Genomic DNA, 15,083 nt, shown 5'->3' with positions numbered 1-15,083 from the left:
TTGCTCTGTTCCCAACCCCCTTGTAGTCACTTCCTCTGTATCCACAAGCAAATTGGGCCCTTCTGGTGCTGATTCCCAGGTGGGTGGGTTTGTGTATGTTCTAGGGCCCTCTGGGTCTCTCCAATGAACTCTCCTGTGAGGTTGGAAGTTTCTCTTGCTACAGCATCCCCCACAGATTTTTACAGCAAGAGGTTTCGAGGTTTTCTTTTTCCACACTGGAACCCTGGGTTATGCAGTTTGTCTTGCTCCACAGGTGTTCCTTTGGGTTTATCCTCATGCAAATGTGGGACCGCCAGCCACCGCCTTGCCCACCGAGTCCTCCAGCCACACGTCTTCTCCACCCCTCCTATCAATCTGGATGAATGTTTCTTTTTTAACTTCTTGGTAGTAGGACTTCCATACAGTTCAATTTCCTGGCAGTTCTAGTTGTTTTTTGTTGTTAAATTTGTTGTTGTCCTTCTTTTGGTTGTGCGAGGAGGCAAAGTGTATCCACCTGTGCCTCTATCTTGGCTGGCAGTCCAATTAGGGGTTATTATATACTGGGTGTATGGGTAGGTATGAAGGCTTTTATATTAATCCTACAGATATACATGTGAATATATAGTAAGGGCTATTGAGAGAGCGACAGGGACTACCTGGCCCATTTTCTCTAACCACATGAAGGTGAATATCTAAACCTAGTACGCTGGAGACCTTTTTGGCTTCAGCTTAGCAAACCCATTAAATGACCACTGAGTAAATCATCTCTTGTAACAGATTTATCACCAAGACTGACATGAAGCACAGGTGTAAGAGTTCACAGGGAGACTTGGGTTCAGGTTCTGTCTTTGCAATTTACTGCCTCAGTCCTCATGAATCCTTCAAAGGTAGAGGCTGGGTCCCTAGTGACTATCAGAGTGCCTGTGGAGGGTTTGCTGCTCTGAACCAGTATTCCTTAATAAAGCTATTGTTTTTCTTATCAAGACTGTTTAGAGACAGACAAGGTGGAAATGCTAGGTCTAGCTGGAAAATCAAGACTAGGTAAAGATGTTGACTTCAATGCTGGATACAGATTAGCATTATCATTTAAAGTTTTTAAAACAAAAGAAAAACTCCCAAGGTCCAGGCTCTACCACGTATCAATTAAATCAGTTTTCCAGGAATACAGTCCACATCAATATTTGTAAAATGTTCCCTCCCCATGTGATTTCAATATGTGGTGAAGTTTGCTAGACATCAAGACATATTAGTATTAATTTCAACCTGATCTTTATTATTCCAGAGTTAATCTCAGAAATGGACTCTGCTCTTCGGCTCCTGATGCTAACTGTGCTCCTGAATCATGTTCTGTTGGCAGAATCTGTTTTATTCTTCCCTTACTCTTTCTGTATGATCATAATGGTTGTGTTTCTGCTCTCAGAAATCTGACCTCCTCCCCACTGACCATTTGCTTGTTGGTTTGGGGTAACACTTCTGAACAATATGTGACTGAAACTATAACTCTATTATAGTGGGTCAACAGGAAAAGTCATCCTTCCAACAATTATTTAGCCCCCTGGATTTGGAAAATGGGTCAATATGCTCCCCATTGCCCCCAAACTTTTCATCTGCTTGAAGACAGTAATAAACATCTTTCTAAGAAATTGTAACTCATTGATATTTCTCAATAAGCTAGATTTACTGTAGTGATCACTAATTAATACATACAAATATTGAATCATTATGTCACATACCTAAAACAAATATAATGTTATCTGTCAATTATACCTCAAATTAAGAAAATAAAAAATAATGAGGCATTTTTCTCATTGTCCTTAGAGTGACATTCTCAAAGAAAAAATTTTGGCCCTCTTGTAGTTTAATGTCACAATGTTTGACATAATCCTTAATAGTTGACTCAAAATATTACTATCTGTTATGTATCTGTAAATTTCATTCATATATTAGTTCATTCATTCATTCACTCAATCAATACCTACTGATCATCTATGATGTGCAAGGTATTTCACCAGCTTCTGGATAAAGGATATAAAATCAATATTCAGAAATTGAAGGCATTTTTGTACACCAACAATGAAATTTCAGAAACAGAAATTAGGGGAAAAAAATCCCATTTGTTATAGCAACAAGAAAAATAAAGCACCTAGGAGGTGAAAGACCTGTGCTCAGAAAGCTACAGAATACTTGGGGGAAAAAAAAGGTAGCCAAGAAGGTAAAAGACCTGTATTCAGAAAGCTACAGAACACTGAAAAGGAAATTAAGGAAGACACAAATAAATGGAAGCATATACTGTGTTCATGGATTGGAAAAATTAACATCATCAAAATATCCATACTACTCAAAGCAATTTATAGATTCAACACAATACCTATTAAAGTACCAATGACATATTTCATAGATATAGAACAAATATTCAAAAATTTATATGTAACCATAAATGACCCCAAATAGCCTCAGTAATCTTAAGAAGGAAGAAAAAAGTAGGAGGGATCATAATACTTGATATCAAACTATATTATAAGGTCACTGTAGTCAAAACAGTCTGGTACTGGCATAAGAACAGACGCATGTATCAATGGAACAGAATAGAGAGCCCAGATATAAACCCATGTTGCCATGGACAAAGGGAGCAGGAGCATAAAATGTAGTAAAAATAGCCTCTTCAACAAATGGTGTTGGGATATCTGGACAGCTACATGCAAAAAAATGAAATGACCACCAATTTACACCATACATAGAAATAAACTCAAGATGGATAAAAGACAAATATAAGTCATGACACCATAAAAGTCTTAGAGGAGAACATAGGCAGGAAAATTTCAGATACCCCATACAGCAATATTTTCACTGATACATCTCCTAGGGCAAGGGACATAAAGGAAAGAATAAACAAATAGGACTACATCAAATTAAAAAGCTTCTGCATGGCTAAAGAAAACATCAGCAAAATGAAAAGGGAACCAACTGTACAGGAAAATATATTTGCCAATGATACCTTGGACAAGGGTTTGATCTCCAAAATATATAAAGAATTCACATGACTCCACACCAGGAAAGCAGACAATCCAATTAAAAAATGGGCAAAGCACCTGAATAGACACTTCTCCGGGAGGAGATACAGAAGGCCCAGACACATATGGAAGATGCTCAGCATCACTAGCCATCAGAGAGATGCAAGTGGAAATCAGGTTTTTTTGATATTGATTACATAAAGAAATAGGTTGTTTTATACAATTTGTATATCTAGCCCTATGTATATGGAATACATATATGTATATAAGTAAATATTTAATTTCTATACAATTGTATGTATAGTCCTATGTATTTGGGGCTACATACACTATGGTGCTTATCAGAGGCACTCTTTATTTCCTTTAACTCAATAAAAGTAAAGACTATAGAGTTTTGAGGAGCTATTTATTCAAGGTTCATACCTGGGATGGGGCCTACTTGCAGCAAAGGCAGCTTATACTCTGTACTCAATGTCTTTGACTGAGTTGAAACAAACACACAAACAAACAATCCTGGCTGGTGTGGCTCAGTGGACTGAGTGCCAGCCTGCGAACCAAAGGGACACTGGTTCGATTCCCAGTTAAAGCACATGCCTGGGTTGCAGGCCAGGTCCCCAGCAGGGGGCACGCAAGAGGCAACCACACATTGAAGTTTCTCTCCCTCTCTTTCTCTCTGTTCCCCTCTCTCAAAAATAAAGAAATCAAAGCTTTAAAAAAATTTTGAGGTGAATTAAGCCAGGAAAAACTCCTGAAGCTTTGATTACAAAGGAATTAGGGGTACACTACATATAATAATTACAAATAGCAATATAAGAGGCAAACTCTTCAAACATGCTTGTATTCAAAGAAGCAAATTGGTGTTTATATAAATGTTTGCAACTACAGTCTATTCTATTCATTCACTCAGATAGGGTAAGTAATATGAAGTACAGCAAAGCCAAGTGAGGACAGAGAGAGGACTGAGGGTGATTGATGCCTTTTAGATTGGGTGGTTAGGGAAGGTTCCCCTAAGGAGGGGAAATATGAGCAGGGACCTAAATACCGTGAGGAGTTTGCTAAGGGAGATGCCAGTGGAGAAAATCTCAAGCAGAAGGATGAACCAGAGTAAGGGCCTTGACAAAGAAACAAGCAGTGTAGATTCAAGGAAGACCAAGAAAGCCTGCGTGGCTGAACAAGTGTAAGGGTGGGAGAGAATGTTGGGTGGGGGGAGAGAGTTTGGTGTGCAGAGCATTGGAGAGGCAGATCCTGCAAAGTTCTGGATGTCACCATAAAGAGTTTGGACTTCATTTTAAATGTGATGGGAAGCCACTGATGACTTTTGAGCAGGGAACTGTCACAAACTGATATATATATTTTCAAAGAGTCACTCTGGTTGAGGTATAAAAAACTGACCACAGGAGTGCAACAGCTGATGTAAGGAGACCAGTTGGGAAGTTACAGCAATAGTCCAAGAGGTGGTGACAGCCACTGAGGTGACAGTGTGGTGATAAATGGCACGATTTGAGATGTGATGAAGGTCGAGCTGAAAGGACCTGCTGATGGACTGGTGATGATACTCAGGGTTTTGGCTCGAGTATTATGGCAAATTGAGGTGCCATTAGTTGAGCTGAGGAGGAAACGGGAGAGAAAACAAACTTGGGAAGGAAAATCAAGGGCTTCATTTTGAACATGTTGAGTATGAGATACCTATTACATATCCAAGAAAAGGTAGTGTGTACAGTTGGAGAGACAAAAAAAATTATACTCTTGGGGATTTATTAGGGCTGCAGGTAAAAATTAGGAGGTACCAGCATAGAGATGGTACATACAGCCACGGTCTCTGATGAGATCTCCAAGGGAACACAAGGGAGTGAATGTAGACGGGAAAGGGAAGGGGGGTGAACACGGAGTTCCTGGACTCTCTGGCCTGGAGCTGGGGAGAGGAAGGCGAGCTGGCAAAGGAAACTGAATATGCCACTGGAGTAGCAGGAAGAAACCCAGAAGAATATCCCTCCGAAGCCAAGAAAAGAAGATGTTTTAATAAAACAGGTAGGGTGTGATCACTGATCAACTTTGTCAAAAGTTGCTGAAGCCTGAGTAAAAATATCAATTTACATTTAAAAAGTCATATAGAAATATTAAACTAAAAGTGAGGAGGTCTATAGCTATTTGTGTGGAAAAATGGGTTTATATAAGGTCATGATTCTACAAATGTTAATTAAACAGTTTTATTACAAAATCCAATCTTTAATGTAAAAATAGTGACAATTAGATAACAGTTTTTATGTCAACTAGAGGCTTACCACACAAATAAAGCAATTAACCCAAATGACAACCAATAACGTCCTTGAAAGCTACCTACATTGGGAGGGATAAGTTCTTCCAACTCTGAAGAACTTTAGCAAGTGCTATGTGAGTTGCATTGAGTCAAAATATGAAATAGGATCCCATAGTTTCATAATAGGCTAAGTGCTTCTGTCAAAATGCCTCATCACTGGTGAGTCTGCATCATGATTATAACTGAACTTTTATATCCAAGTAAATGCCTGTATGTTCCATTTTGAATATCAGCACTACTTGTGTTTCTTAGCCTCTCAGCAGACATTTCATAGCAGCAGTGACTTCTGTGTAGAGTATTTCTTCCTTGGATGATTCGGAACATCCCAAACCAAGGTTAGCTTTCCTTCTCACATAACATATCCTAAATGAACTATGGGTCCTCTTAGCCAATATATATTCAAAGAACGTGTTTAGAGAATATAAACCAGTAACAGTCTAAGTAAATCATCATTACAATATAAAAGCAGCATGCAGCAAAATAATCTAAAATCCAGTGCAAAGGAAACTGTATTAAATTATCTATTGTTCACATCTTTTCCAGCCCTGTCAGGAATCTGTAGGTCTATCATACAGGTGACTGGATTATTTAATCAGCTTCTAAAATAGGGAGTACTAGGCACATTGTAGGCACTGAAAAATAGTTGAGTTGTTTTAGAAAAAAGATACGCTTATGGGAGTTTCAGTAAGCTCTACTATTTGAGATTCCTCATAAAAAAAAACTTGACCAGTACCAAAAGAGGAAGACAGTCTCGATGCATAATGATTGAGCTGATTAGCTTTTAAAATCCTTTAGCAACCTAAACTTACACAATTTGATTTTCATATCATTGCTTTTCCTATACTATCAAAAATGATGCTTTCTTTACTATTTCAAACTCATCATAAAATTGCTAAAAATCGAAAATTCAATTTGCCACATTACTGCTAATTTGAATAATGGCTGAATAAAAGACAGGAAACGCTGAAGCAGCAATGATTTCTAAAACATTTTGCACTTTCCTCCTCCATCCCTGTAAAGTAAAGCTCGGATGCTACGCACAATTACACAAGAAAATCAAGAAAGCCATTACATTCAGCATTTTGTCATGATCATTGTTACCATGGCAAAAGTGGGCTTAGTTCAGCGCAGCTGCTGTGGGCAAGGTCTGCTGGCCTTTTGTAAGGCTGGGTCACAACGCAATGCCAAGTTCTGTAGTCTGTTACTGTCCTCACCACCCCCCAGTCCAGTATAAGACTATTGTCCACAGATGCTACTGTCTCATTTCTTAATAATCTTGGCCAATGTGTCACCATACTATTGTATTCTTACTGTTGGCCAGTGGCCAAGGAACACAGTTCATCTAGGAAGGTTACCTGTTGACCCACCTTTTGTTTGAAGGGTGAAAACTAAAGATTTTCATAATATGAAAAGCCAAAGTTTCAACAGTTGTATTGTAAAGGAAAAGAGAGCTGTGCTGGAAATAGCTCAGGCTAGCAAGTGAGAAGGAAAAATACAGGCCTGTGATGACCAGTTGTATGACATATTAATCTCACTCTTTGAGTATTAGGTTAGTTTTCTGTAAAGGGGGGATTAAAGTAACCTCCTTGTGAGAACTAGCTGAGATAGTGTGCAGGTCCAGGTGCACTGCGGGTGCTCAGTAATATGGCATTAATATGGTCTCCTCCTTTAATACCATATTTTTCTTTTTCTTTTTTAATCCTCACCTGAGGATATGCATTGATTTCAGAGAGAGAGGAAAGGAGAGAGAGAGAGAGAAACATCAATATGAGAGACAAACACTGCTAGGTTGTCTTTCATCCTTGTTCTGACCAGGCAAGAACCTGCAACCTAGGTATGTACTATGACTGGGGATCAAACCTACACCTTTTGGTGCATGTGACAACACTCCAACCAACTGAGCCACCTGGCCAGGGCCACACTTCTTAATTGCCTGGATTTATGTGCCATAAGGCATGTTGACTGTGAAGTTGGTAGGTAGACTGTTTTCTACTGTTGGAAGGTAATTTGTTTGGATCTTTTATACAGAGGTGGGCAAAAGTAGGTGGGTAAAAATAACAACTAATTAATAAATACATAATAAAAGAATCAAAAAATATTCCTTAGATGAATGTTTTAATTTTTAAAATAAACATCCCACATCAAAAAAAAAAAAAAGAAAAGAATCATCTCTGTGTTTCACATACTCACGACTGTAAACTTACTTTTGCTCACCCTGTGTCATTTGGATATTCTCCTCAGAGAGCTGCGGATAAGACACTGTTTGAGGTCTGACAGTGTGCATAAATTCCATATCAAAAGGAGAGAAGTCAGTATCAATATCACAGTATGCACCACCCCTTATTATTCATATTCTGAGTAACACCAATATTATCACTGTAAAATGGAAAATGGCATATGTACTAATTTTGACCTAATGCAAAGATTCTTAGTTTTAAAAAAATGAAGCAACATTACGAAAGCAGAGAAGTTTAAATTATCTGAAATGAATACATTAATCAACTCTCTGTATTTACTAGAAACAAAGGCTACTAGCATTTTTACCAGCTAAACAAAATATTTTTTCTAATGAGATTTCAGCTGAGTATCGTTTATCTTAAGAGAAAAATAATGGGACCTTACCTATTCCAGTAGCTCCAGAACTGGTCATGCAGGTAGGCGTGGTGGCTACATTCATCACCAAATGAGGCTTTGCTTTCAATCCAGTGAATTATGTGCCCTTCTACAGCTGAGGGACAAAGCATTACTAATATGGAGCAAAGGGAAGGGAAGATTGAACATTCTGCACTCTGTACAGGCCTCTCTGTGCTTTACATTACTGAGCAGAGGCTTAGCCCTCCCCGTCATCTATGGAAGTAATTATAGAACAACACATGGTATATGTTTGCTACAAGGAACATTTATGCCACAATCACAACCCTTTTATTTTCATCATCATCTTCAAAAGTCCCTCTCTTATTCTGAGGCTATATGAGTTGACAAGTAATGTGAAAGCAAACAAAAGTGACCCTGGCTTTTCAACAGAACGGTATTTTAAAAATTTAATATTTAGAGAAATAACTTGAAACAGCAACCCAAATGCCTTTAGAAGACATGCTTATTTTTCAAGTATACGTAAATGATTTTAAGGGATAGATTTCTTCTGAACCTATTATTTTCTGCTATTTAAAAATGATTTTTACAATGATTTCAACCATTTAGATACAATATTACAAAGCTGATCTACTCTGGTAACATTGGCTAGTAAAAGAAAAAAATTAGAAAACAATGGAAAGAACACATTCCTTTTGTCTATAAATAAATACATGACAGAGTTGAAGAACTTACCAACGGGTACTTGTAAAATAAAGTCTGGCGTTTTGTCATAACCCTTTGCACGGAGCTGATCTTCATCTAAAGAAGAACAAATACTATTACTTGTGACATTATTTCATTAATGAGACAGCAGTATAATTACTTTTCTTTCTTAAAAATGTATACAAATGACTAATGCAGTTATATATATCTTTCTTAACAAACCTGAAACATTGATATAATAAGAATGCCTTTTTGTCCCTTCTGCATTTTTATGTCTTTACCTTTACCAATTGAAGCTGTCATATGCTACCTTTTTATAATTGAAAATACTCAAAATAATGAAATATACTTACTGATTAAAAGAAAAGGCTTCATTACCATGAATATCACTAACGTTATCAGCCAATATTGACAATTTACAGTATAGTACATGCACAGTATCCTTTACAATTATAAAACAAATACTTTCATTAAAGCAAAGTTTAGTTGCTATCAGTACAACTAGACTTACACACAAGAGAGGGCCAAGGACAAAGAGATCACCACAGAGAATTCATTATCCTGCTTAGGTCAGCTGGTATGCTATTGTTTCTGGCATTTCCCAGTGTTTTACAACTAACAATATCTAATTCTGAAAAGCAAACAGGGTTTGCGATTTTTTTTCTAGGTCTGTTTGATTTCTTGATCCTGTGTAAATATCAATGATCCATTCAGAAGGAAAAGACATGGGAAAACAGAGAGCTTTACAAAGTTGGAAAAAAACTAGCTATGTTCTTGGTTTAAAAAAAAATTCCTCTGATATTTTCTAAATGCTGTCCTTGACTTCTAATGGCATTACAATGTGATTTCTGAAATGAGGAGTTCTCCATTAGATTTTGGAGTGACCTGGTCATTCAATTCCAGACATGGCTTTCTGTCTTCACCCAACCTCAACTAATGGCCCAACCAAGTAACAAGGAAGGCTGTGTGGTCCCTTAACACCTACTGGGCTGTTGACATTGTCATGCATCCCATTCGCCTTCCTGCATCACCTTTGATTAAAATTAATGGCCCATTCCCAGTGTTGGGTAGCTTATTTCCAATCCATTTGTCAGCCCAAGACGGTGGTTTCATGGCCAATGTTCAGAAACTCTGTTTGAGAAAGCTCTTGTGTACATCTTGAAAGGTCAGCATTTTCAATGTAAATAACCTTTTAATGACAAGACACATTGAAAGGGGATATTTAAGTTAAATTTTATTAAAAGTTGATATCCTTCAACTATCCAGATTTTGAAGGCTGATGTCAGAACTCAGAACAATCTCCCATCCTTGAACTATAAAAAATTTTAAGTGAACTATTGAGGTAAGAAAACAAAATATTAAAGTAATCTTACTTTAAAAGCAAGAGAATTTGGAAAACTGAACTGCAGACGAAAGAGACTGGAAGAATTTTATCCTCTAAATGTGCTCTGACCACAAGCGTGTTGAACGGAAAAGGCATTTACTATAATCAACTCAAGTGCCCTGGGCTGACGTTTCAGGCAGCCGGTGAACAGTTTTAAAAGCTGGGTTGACAGTAAAAAAAGAGATTAATATTTTATTAAAACTATCCTAGCTTGATCAACCTTTGCAGATGTTAAAATCTATTTCAGAAAGAAAAATGATTATGTTTCTGACAGCAGCTCACAACAAAACTTCAAAGGTCACCAAGCAGTCCAAATGCACATGCTAACATCCCTCTAAAAGGCAGACACTGCACTCCTGTTCACTGCACCAAAGTTCCCAGCACAACACCTACAATTTAAATTCATGACTTACTTAACATAAAAATAAAAAGCCCAAACTTTCTTCCCTACCCTGACCTCATTTTCCTCCCTCTCAGTATGAAGTTGATCCAATAGTAATTTTACCCAAAGGATGGCTTCTAAAAGCCTGTCACCATGAGTGATATTATCTAGATAGATAGATAGATAGATAGATAGACAGAGATGTATGTTATTCCAAATATTGGAAATACTGTGTTATGTATTGGCTATCTTCTCCATTATTTACTGAACTCCCACTGCCTTATGCACCATTTCAGGCTTCATGTTTCTTTTATCCTAGATTTCCTAAGAAAGGAGAAGAGAACAACTTGGCAAAGTTCAGAGGAAATGACAGTGTGAGAATAAGGAACAGCATTTATGAATTAAGGGTCTTGTTCACCCGATCTAGGCCCCAAGAGAAGTTTGTATCGCTGATCCCACTAGGAGATTTTTAAGGTCAGCACCATCCATTTGGCCTGATTTCCTGACCCCTAGACCTTGAAAGATTCCTTACTATTAGGATCATTATCCAAAACATTGGGTATGGATTTAAAATGTGGTTGACCATTCGGTGGGTCAGGGTTCCAACTCTGACTCAGAGCTTATGACTCAGTTGTCAGCCCCTGCTCTTCAGCTTCATTCTCTGTTCACTCCCTTGTCTCCCACACAGGAGGCTTTCAGACCTTATCCACTGCCCCAGTTTTCACCACCAACATGTGCTTTGCACATATTTAATGGTCAAAATGGATAACTGAATAAAATACAAGTGCAACTTGTATTTTAACTGAATATTTTAAAGAATATTTGTCTTCTTCAAAGCCTATCTAGACTGACTTCATAATTTTCTGATTTAACTGCCCATGAATCACCCAGGCAGAGACAACAAATCCCACCCAGAGTTCAAGGTTTTATGTGGTAACTCTCACTGATCTCTTTCAGTTGTCTGCTGAGGTTCATCTTGATCATATAAAGAAACTTCACTCCTTTCTTTCACACTCATGGGAAGTTTCCCTACTGTTATCTTTATCAGTAGTATTTATTTGCATAACACTGGATGTATCCATTCCTTAAAGTGTGGGCAGAATTCCTCACAAATAGCAGTTTGGGCTTGGTGCTACTGTGGTGAGCAGCTCTTTGGTTGCTTCTGCTATTACTTCTATGGCTACTGATTTCGTTAGATTTTTATCTCTTCTATAGTTAGTTTTGCAATTTATATTTTCCTTGACAATCATACATTTCATCCAGGTTCTTGTAGCAGTTCTTTGCACATATTTCAGCCAGGTGGTGACATGATTCTTTGAATTTTCCAAGTGAAAAACTGGATGTTTAAGTAACATGTTATTTTCTTTAAGAAAAAAAAATGATCAAGATTTAAAGAAGTAAAAACTGTATTAGTTAGAAAGGGAGGGAGAATAATGGCAATGTTTTTAGCATTATTAGCATAACTCCCCAAAGTGGTTGGGGATCAACATGAAATCAATCTCTCAATCCTGTATACCTTTCTTATTCAGTGAAAAAATCAAATTTGAAATAAAACTCTTCTTGGTTTAAGATGCATATTAAAACACCCAATAACCCTGGCTGGTGTGGCTCAGTGAATTGAGTGCTGGCCTGCAAACCGAAGGGTTGCTAGTTCGATTTCCACTCAGGGCACATGCCTGGGTTGCAGCCAGGTCCCCAGTAGGGGGTGTGTGAGAGGCAACCACACATTGATGTTTTCTCTTCCTCTCTTTCTCCCTCCTTTCCCCTGTGTCTGAATATAAATAAATAAAATCTTTAAAAATAAAAACACCCCATATATCTCATAACTACTAAGCTTGTTAATATCATAGTTCAAGTGTTCATTATCAAAATTAATATAAGAATGTTTTCACTTAAAAAGCAGCCTTGTTAGCCTCCAGATCCACAAAATATAGGATTTTTAGTTAATATGAGCCTTATGAAAAAGTATTTCTGAGCTTGTGAAGTTTTAGAGATTACGGGCCTGACACTCCAATTTACACAAGGTAAAAGTGTCTGACAGAAGTGGAGCGACCCACCGAGACCTAGGCGTCCACAACTGTGAAACATACAGGCAAGCCAACACTGCCAAGTTCTGGTTTGTCCCGAGCAACCATTCACCACTCTCAATTATGGCACATGTTTAAATTTCATCATATGCAACATTTATGAAGTGAGGAAAAGATTCTTATTTTCTTCCTATAGGATCCTGAGGCACAGGAGAGTTGATGGCCATCTGCTGGATATTATTATTTAGATAACACCTGCCTGAAGTGATAAACTACACAGTCTCTTGACTTCTAGATGCTCTTTTTTCCAACTGAATTGAAAAAAAATCAATACAACTGTATCCACAGATAAAACAGATGTTAAACTTTTTAAAACACCCCAGGTCTTCATTTATTTTTTTGGCTGCCAGTCCTGCCTTTAGAGGACATTTTAAAAAAGAAATTATATATACTTAAAGAACACCATGAAAGTTTAATTTCTCTGGCCTTTTAATTACTCTCTCCTCTAAATACCCAAAATATCCAAAGCAATTAAGTGCTAATTACACAATTACATTTTTAAAAATAAAAGGCTGACTTTGAGTCGGAGAACAAAACACATCTGAAACTAGTTAACATACACTTAAGAATCACAGGAGGGCACAAGGACTACCAAGAAAAAGTTTGAAGTTTTCTTTTGTTTGTTTTATTAAAAGGTTTTAAATGTTAGAAATAGAGTTAATCTTAGAGAAATTACATAAAATTCCAGTTTACAACATCTGAAAACAAAAAGTAACATTTTTGCATAGTATTTTGTCTAAGAATTTGTCAAAAGGTTTCTAAATATTAGGTTTCTAAATAATACATTATACACCTATAATATATTTAACACCTAAAATATTTTTACTAAATTGAGGAAGAGCAAAAGATACATAAATCAATACAAATGGAAACTATAGTTATAGAAACTTTTCTACTCGAATAGTTTTTTTTTTTCTGTTATTTTTCCCCTAACACACTGTCTCATTCAACACTTGGTATAACCTTTGTATTCCATATTTTTATATTCTTTAATAGTAAGTTTCACAATCTTTCTATTCAATTTTAGAAGTTTTCAAAGTTTCGGTAATAAATGTCACTATGATATGCAAACCATGCGCAAAAGTACACAGATATGCATTTAATGGGGAGACCAATAGCACAGATAAATGAAATCTTCGGAGAATCCAAAATGTCATTACAGCTATGAATTTCGACCTCTCCCCCAAAGCCTCTTATCAAGGACACTAATAGGAGTTCAACTGATTGCTCTAACCTTGTGCTTTGCTTATATCTTTAGGGGACAGGGAAGATACTAGTGAAAACTGAAGAGCCCTAAAGATAGGAAACAAATGGGAAGTCACGGAACTGAGGCAATTCAAAGAAATGCTGGGCAGGCTGATCCCCTGACTGGTGGCTGTAAAGACACAGGGCCTGAATTTCAACAGCCAAAGTAAAACTTGTCTATGTTTAACACCACATCCATCTCAACCCCTTCAGTTTGATGCCATAAAAGAAAAGATATATCAGCACAGCAGAGTGGAAAGGAAACAGGGCAAGTTGTTGGGAGGGCACTAGCTGTGATGCAAAGCCTGGGGCCAGTTTCCTCTAAACAAAACAAGGGGGCTGGATGGCCACTGGAGCCCTTTAACTCCAAAATTCTGAGCAATGGCTGAATGTGAGCCTTTGTCTGCCCCAGTTCTATTAGTTGTCGTCACTGATGTCAGACCCTTCTGCAGGGCCAGCTCCATCTGTCCCAGAACTAATTTCAATGGCTGGGGAGGGGGAGCACTGGCAGTTCTGAGACATACAAAGGACCCTACACGTGCGCACGTGCACGCGCACACACATACACACACACACACAGAACCAAGGAGCCAATCCGACGACAATAGTAACAGGTTTGTCCCCAGTGACGTTGGTTATAGGGAGAGGCTTGAACCTGTAGCTAATGTTCTGTGCGATGAGTGAGATATTTGATTTTTCTGTCCTGTATCCCATCTTTTCTGGCATTGCCACCCCACTCTCCCAATGTGACTTTGGTGGACAGTCAATAGTGACCCTGAAGCACCGGCCACAGGGGTGGACATGACACAGACTAGCTAATCGGAGCTCTTTCTGAGACTTGTAATGGGACAGAAGAAACACCAATTTTTCTCTGGGGCTACAAATTCTAAGGAGTAAACATGCTAGCAATGGCCAGGGATTATATTTATTGCCTGCGAATTGAAGCCAACACTGAAAAAATCAGAACATGAAAGGGATAAAAGAGGAGACATTGATGACATTGCTTTGTCTTTTGGATGCTAGACACACCAAATGTGAAATTCTCTCTCTTGGATTTCCTAGGTACATGGTTGAACCAATAAATTCTCCTTTTGTGTGTGTCTAATCTAGTTTGTTTAGATTTCTGTCACAACCAAAATAGTCCTAATATATCATGAGTAGCCAGGAAAGCAGATGCTCAGCAGACATGAGTTTCCTAACCAGAGCAATGGTGAGGAAAGAGCTGTGGGCCCAGGGCAGGAAGGCTCCTAGAACGAGTGCACAGGGTAACCTGTCTGCGGAGTTGTGGAGAGCAGGTCGTCTTGTGGCACGTCCATGGGTCTCTTCTCTCAGTCCCATGGAGAAGCACACACAAGTGAATTTAATAAAGGGAGTAAAGAAA

General features: G+C 37.9%; 1 protein-coding gene and 1 long non-coding RNA gene across 3 annotated transcripts in view; one reads left to right on the top strand and one right to left on the bottom strand.

Annotated features, from left to right (window-relative positions):
• LOC118501812 overlaps nucleotides 1-11,760 on the top strand; it is a 50,737-nt gene extending 38,977 nt beyond the window's left edge. Inside the window, exon 2 of the long non-coding RNA XR_004904468.1 lies at nucleotides 11,328-11,760. This is a non-coding gene — a long non-coding RNA (uncharacterized LOC118501812). The remainder of the gene's footprint in view (nucleotides 1-11,327) is intronic.
• Nucleotides 1-15,083, bottom strand: part of CDIN1 (CDAN1 interacting nuclease 1) — a 212,530-nt gene that overhangs the window by 96,478 nt on the left and 100,969 nt on the right. For both annotated transcript variants that reach the window (XM_028505661.2, XM_028505659.2), the window contains 2 exons: nucleotides 8,635-8,700; nucleotides 7,930-8,035 (listed from right to left, as the gene is read on the bottom strand). In XM_028505661.2, the coding sequence (XP_028361462.1) occupies nucleotides 7,930-8,035; nucleotides 8,635-8,700 (172 nt within the window). The remainder of the gene's footprint in view (nucleotides 1-7,929; nucleotides 8,036-8,634; nucleotides 8,701-15,083) is intronic.

The sequence above is a fragment of the Phyllostomus discolor genome, chromosome 1 (genome assembly GCF_004126475.2).
Source record: "Phyllostomus discolor isolate MPI-MPIP mPhyDis1 chromosome 1, mPhyDis1.pri.v3, whole genome shotgun sequence".
Taxonomy (NCBI): Eukaryota; Metazoa; Chordata; class Mammalia; order Chiroptera; family Phyllostomidae; genus Phyllostomus; species Phyllostomus discolor.
Note: the sequence above shows the minus strand (reverse complement) of the source record. Positions and strands in the feature narration are given on the sequence as shown.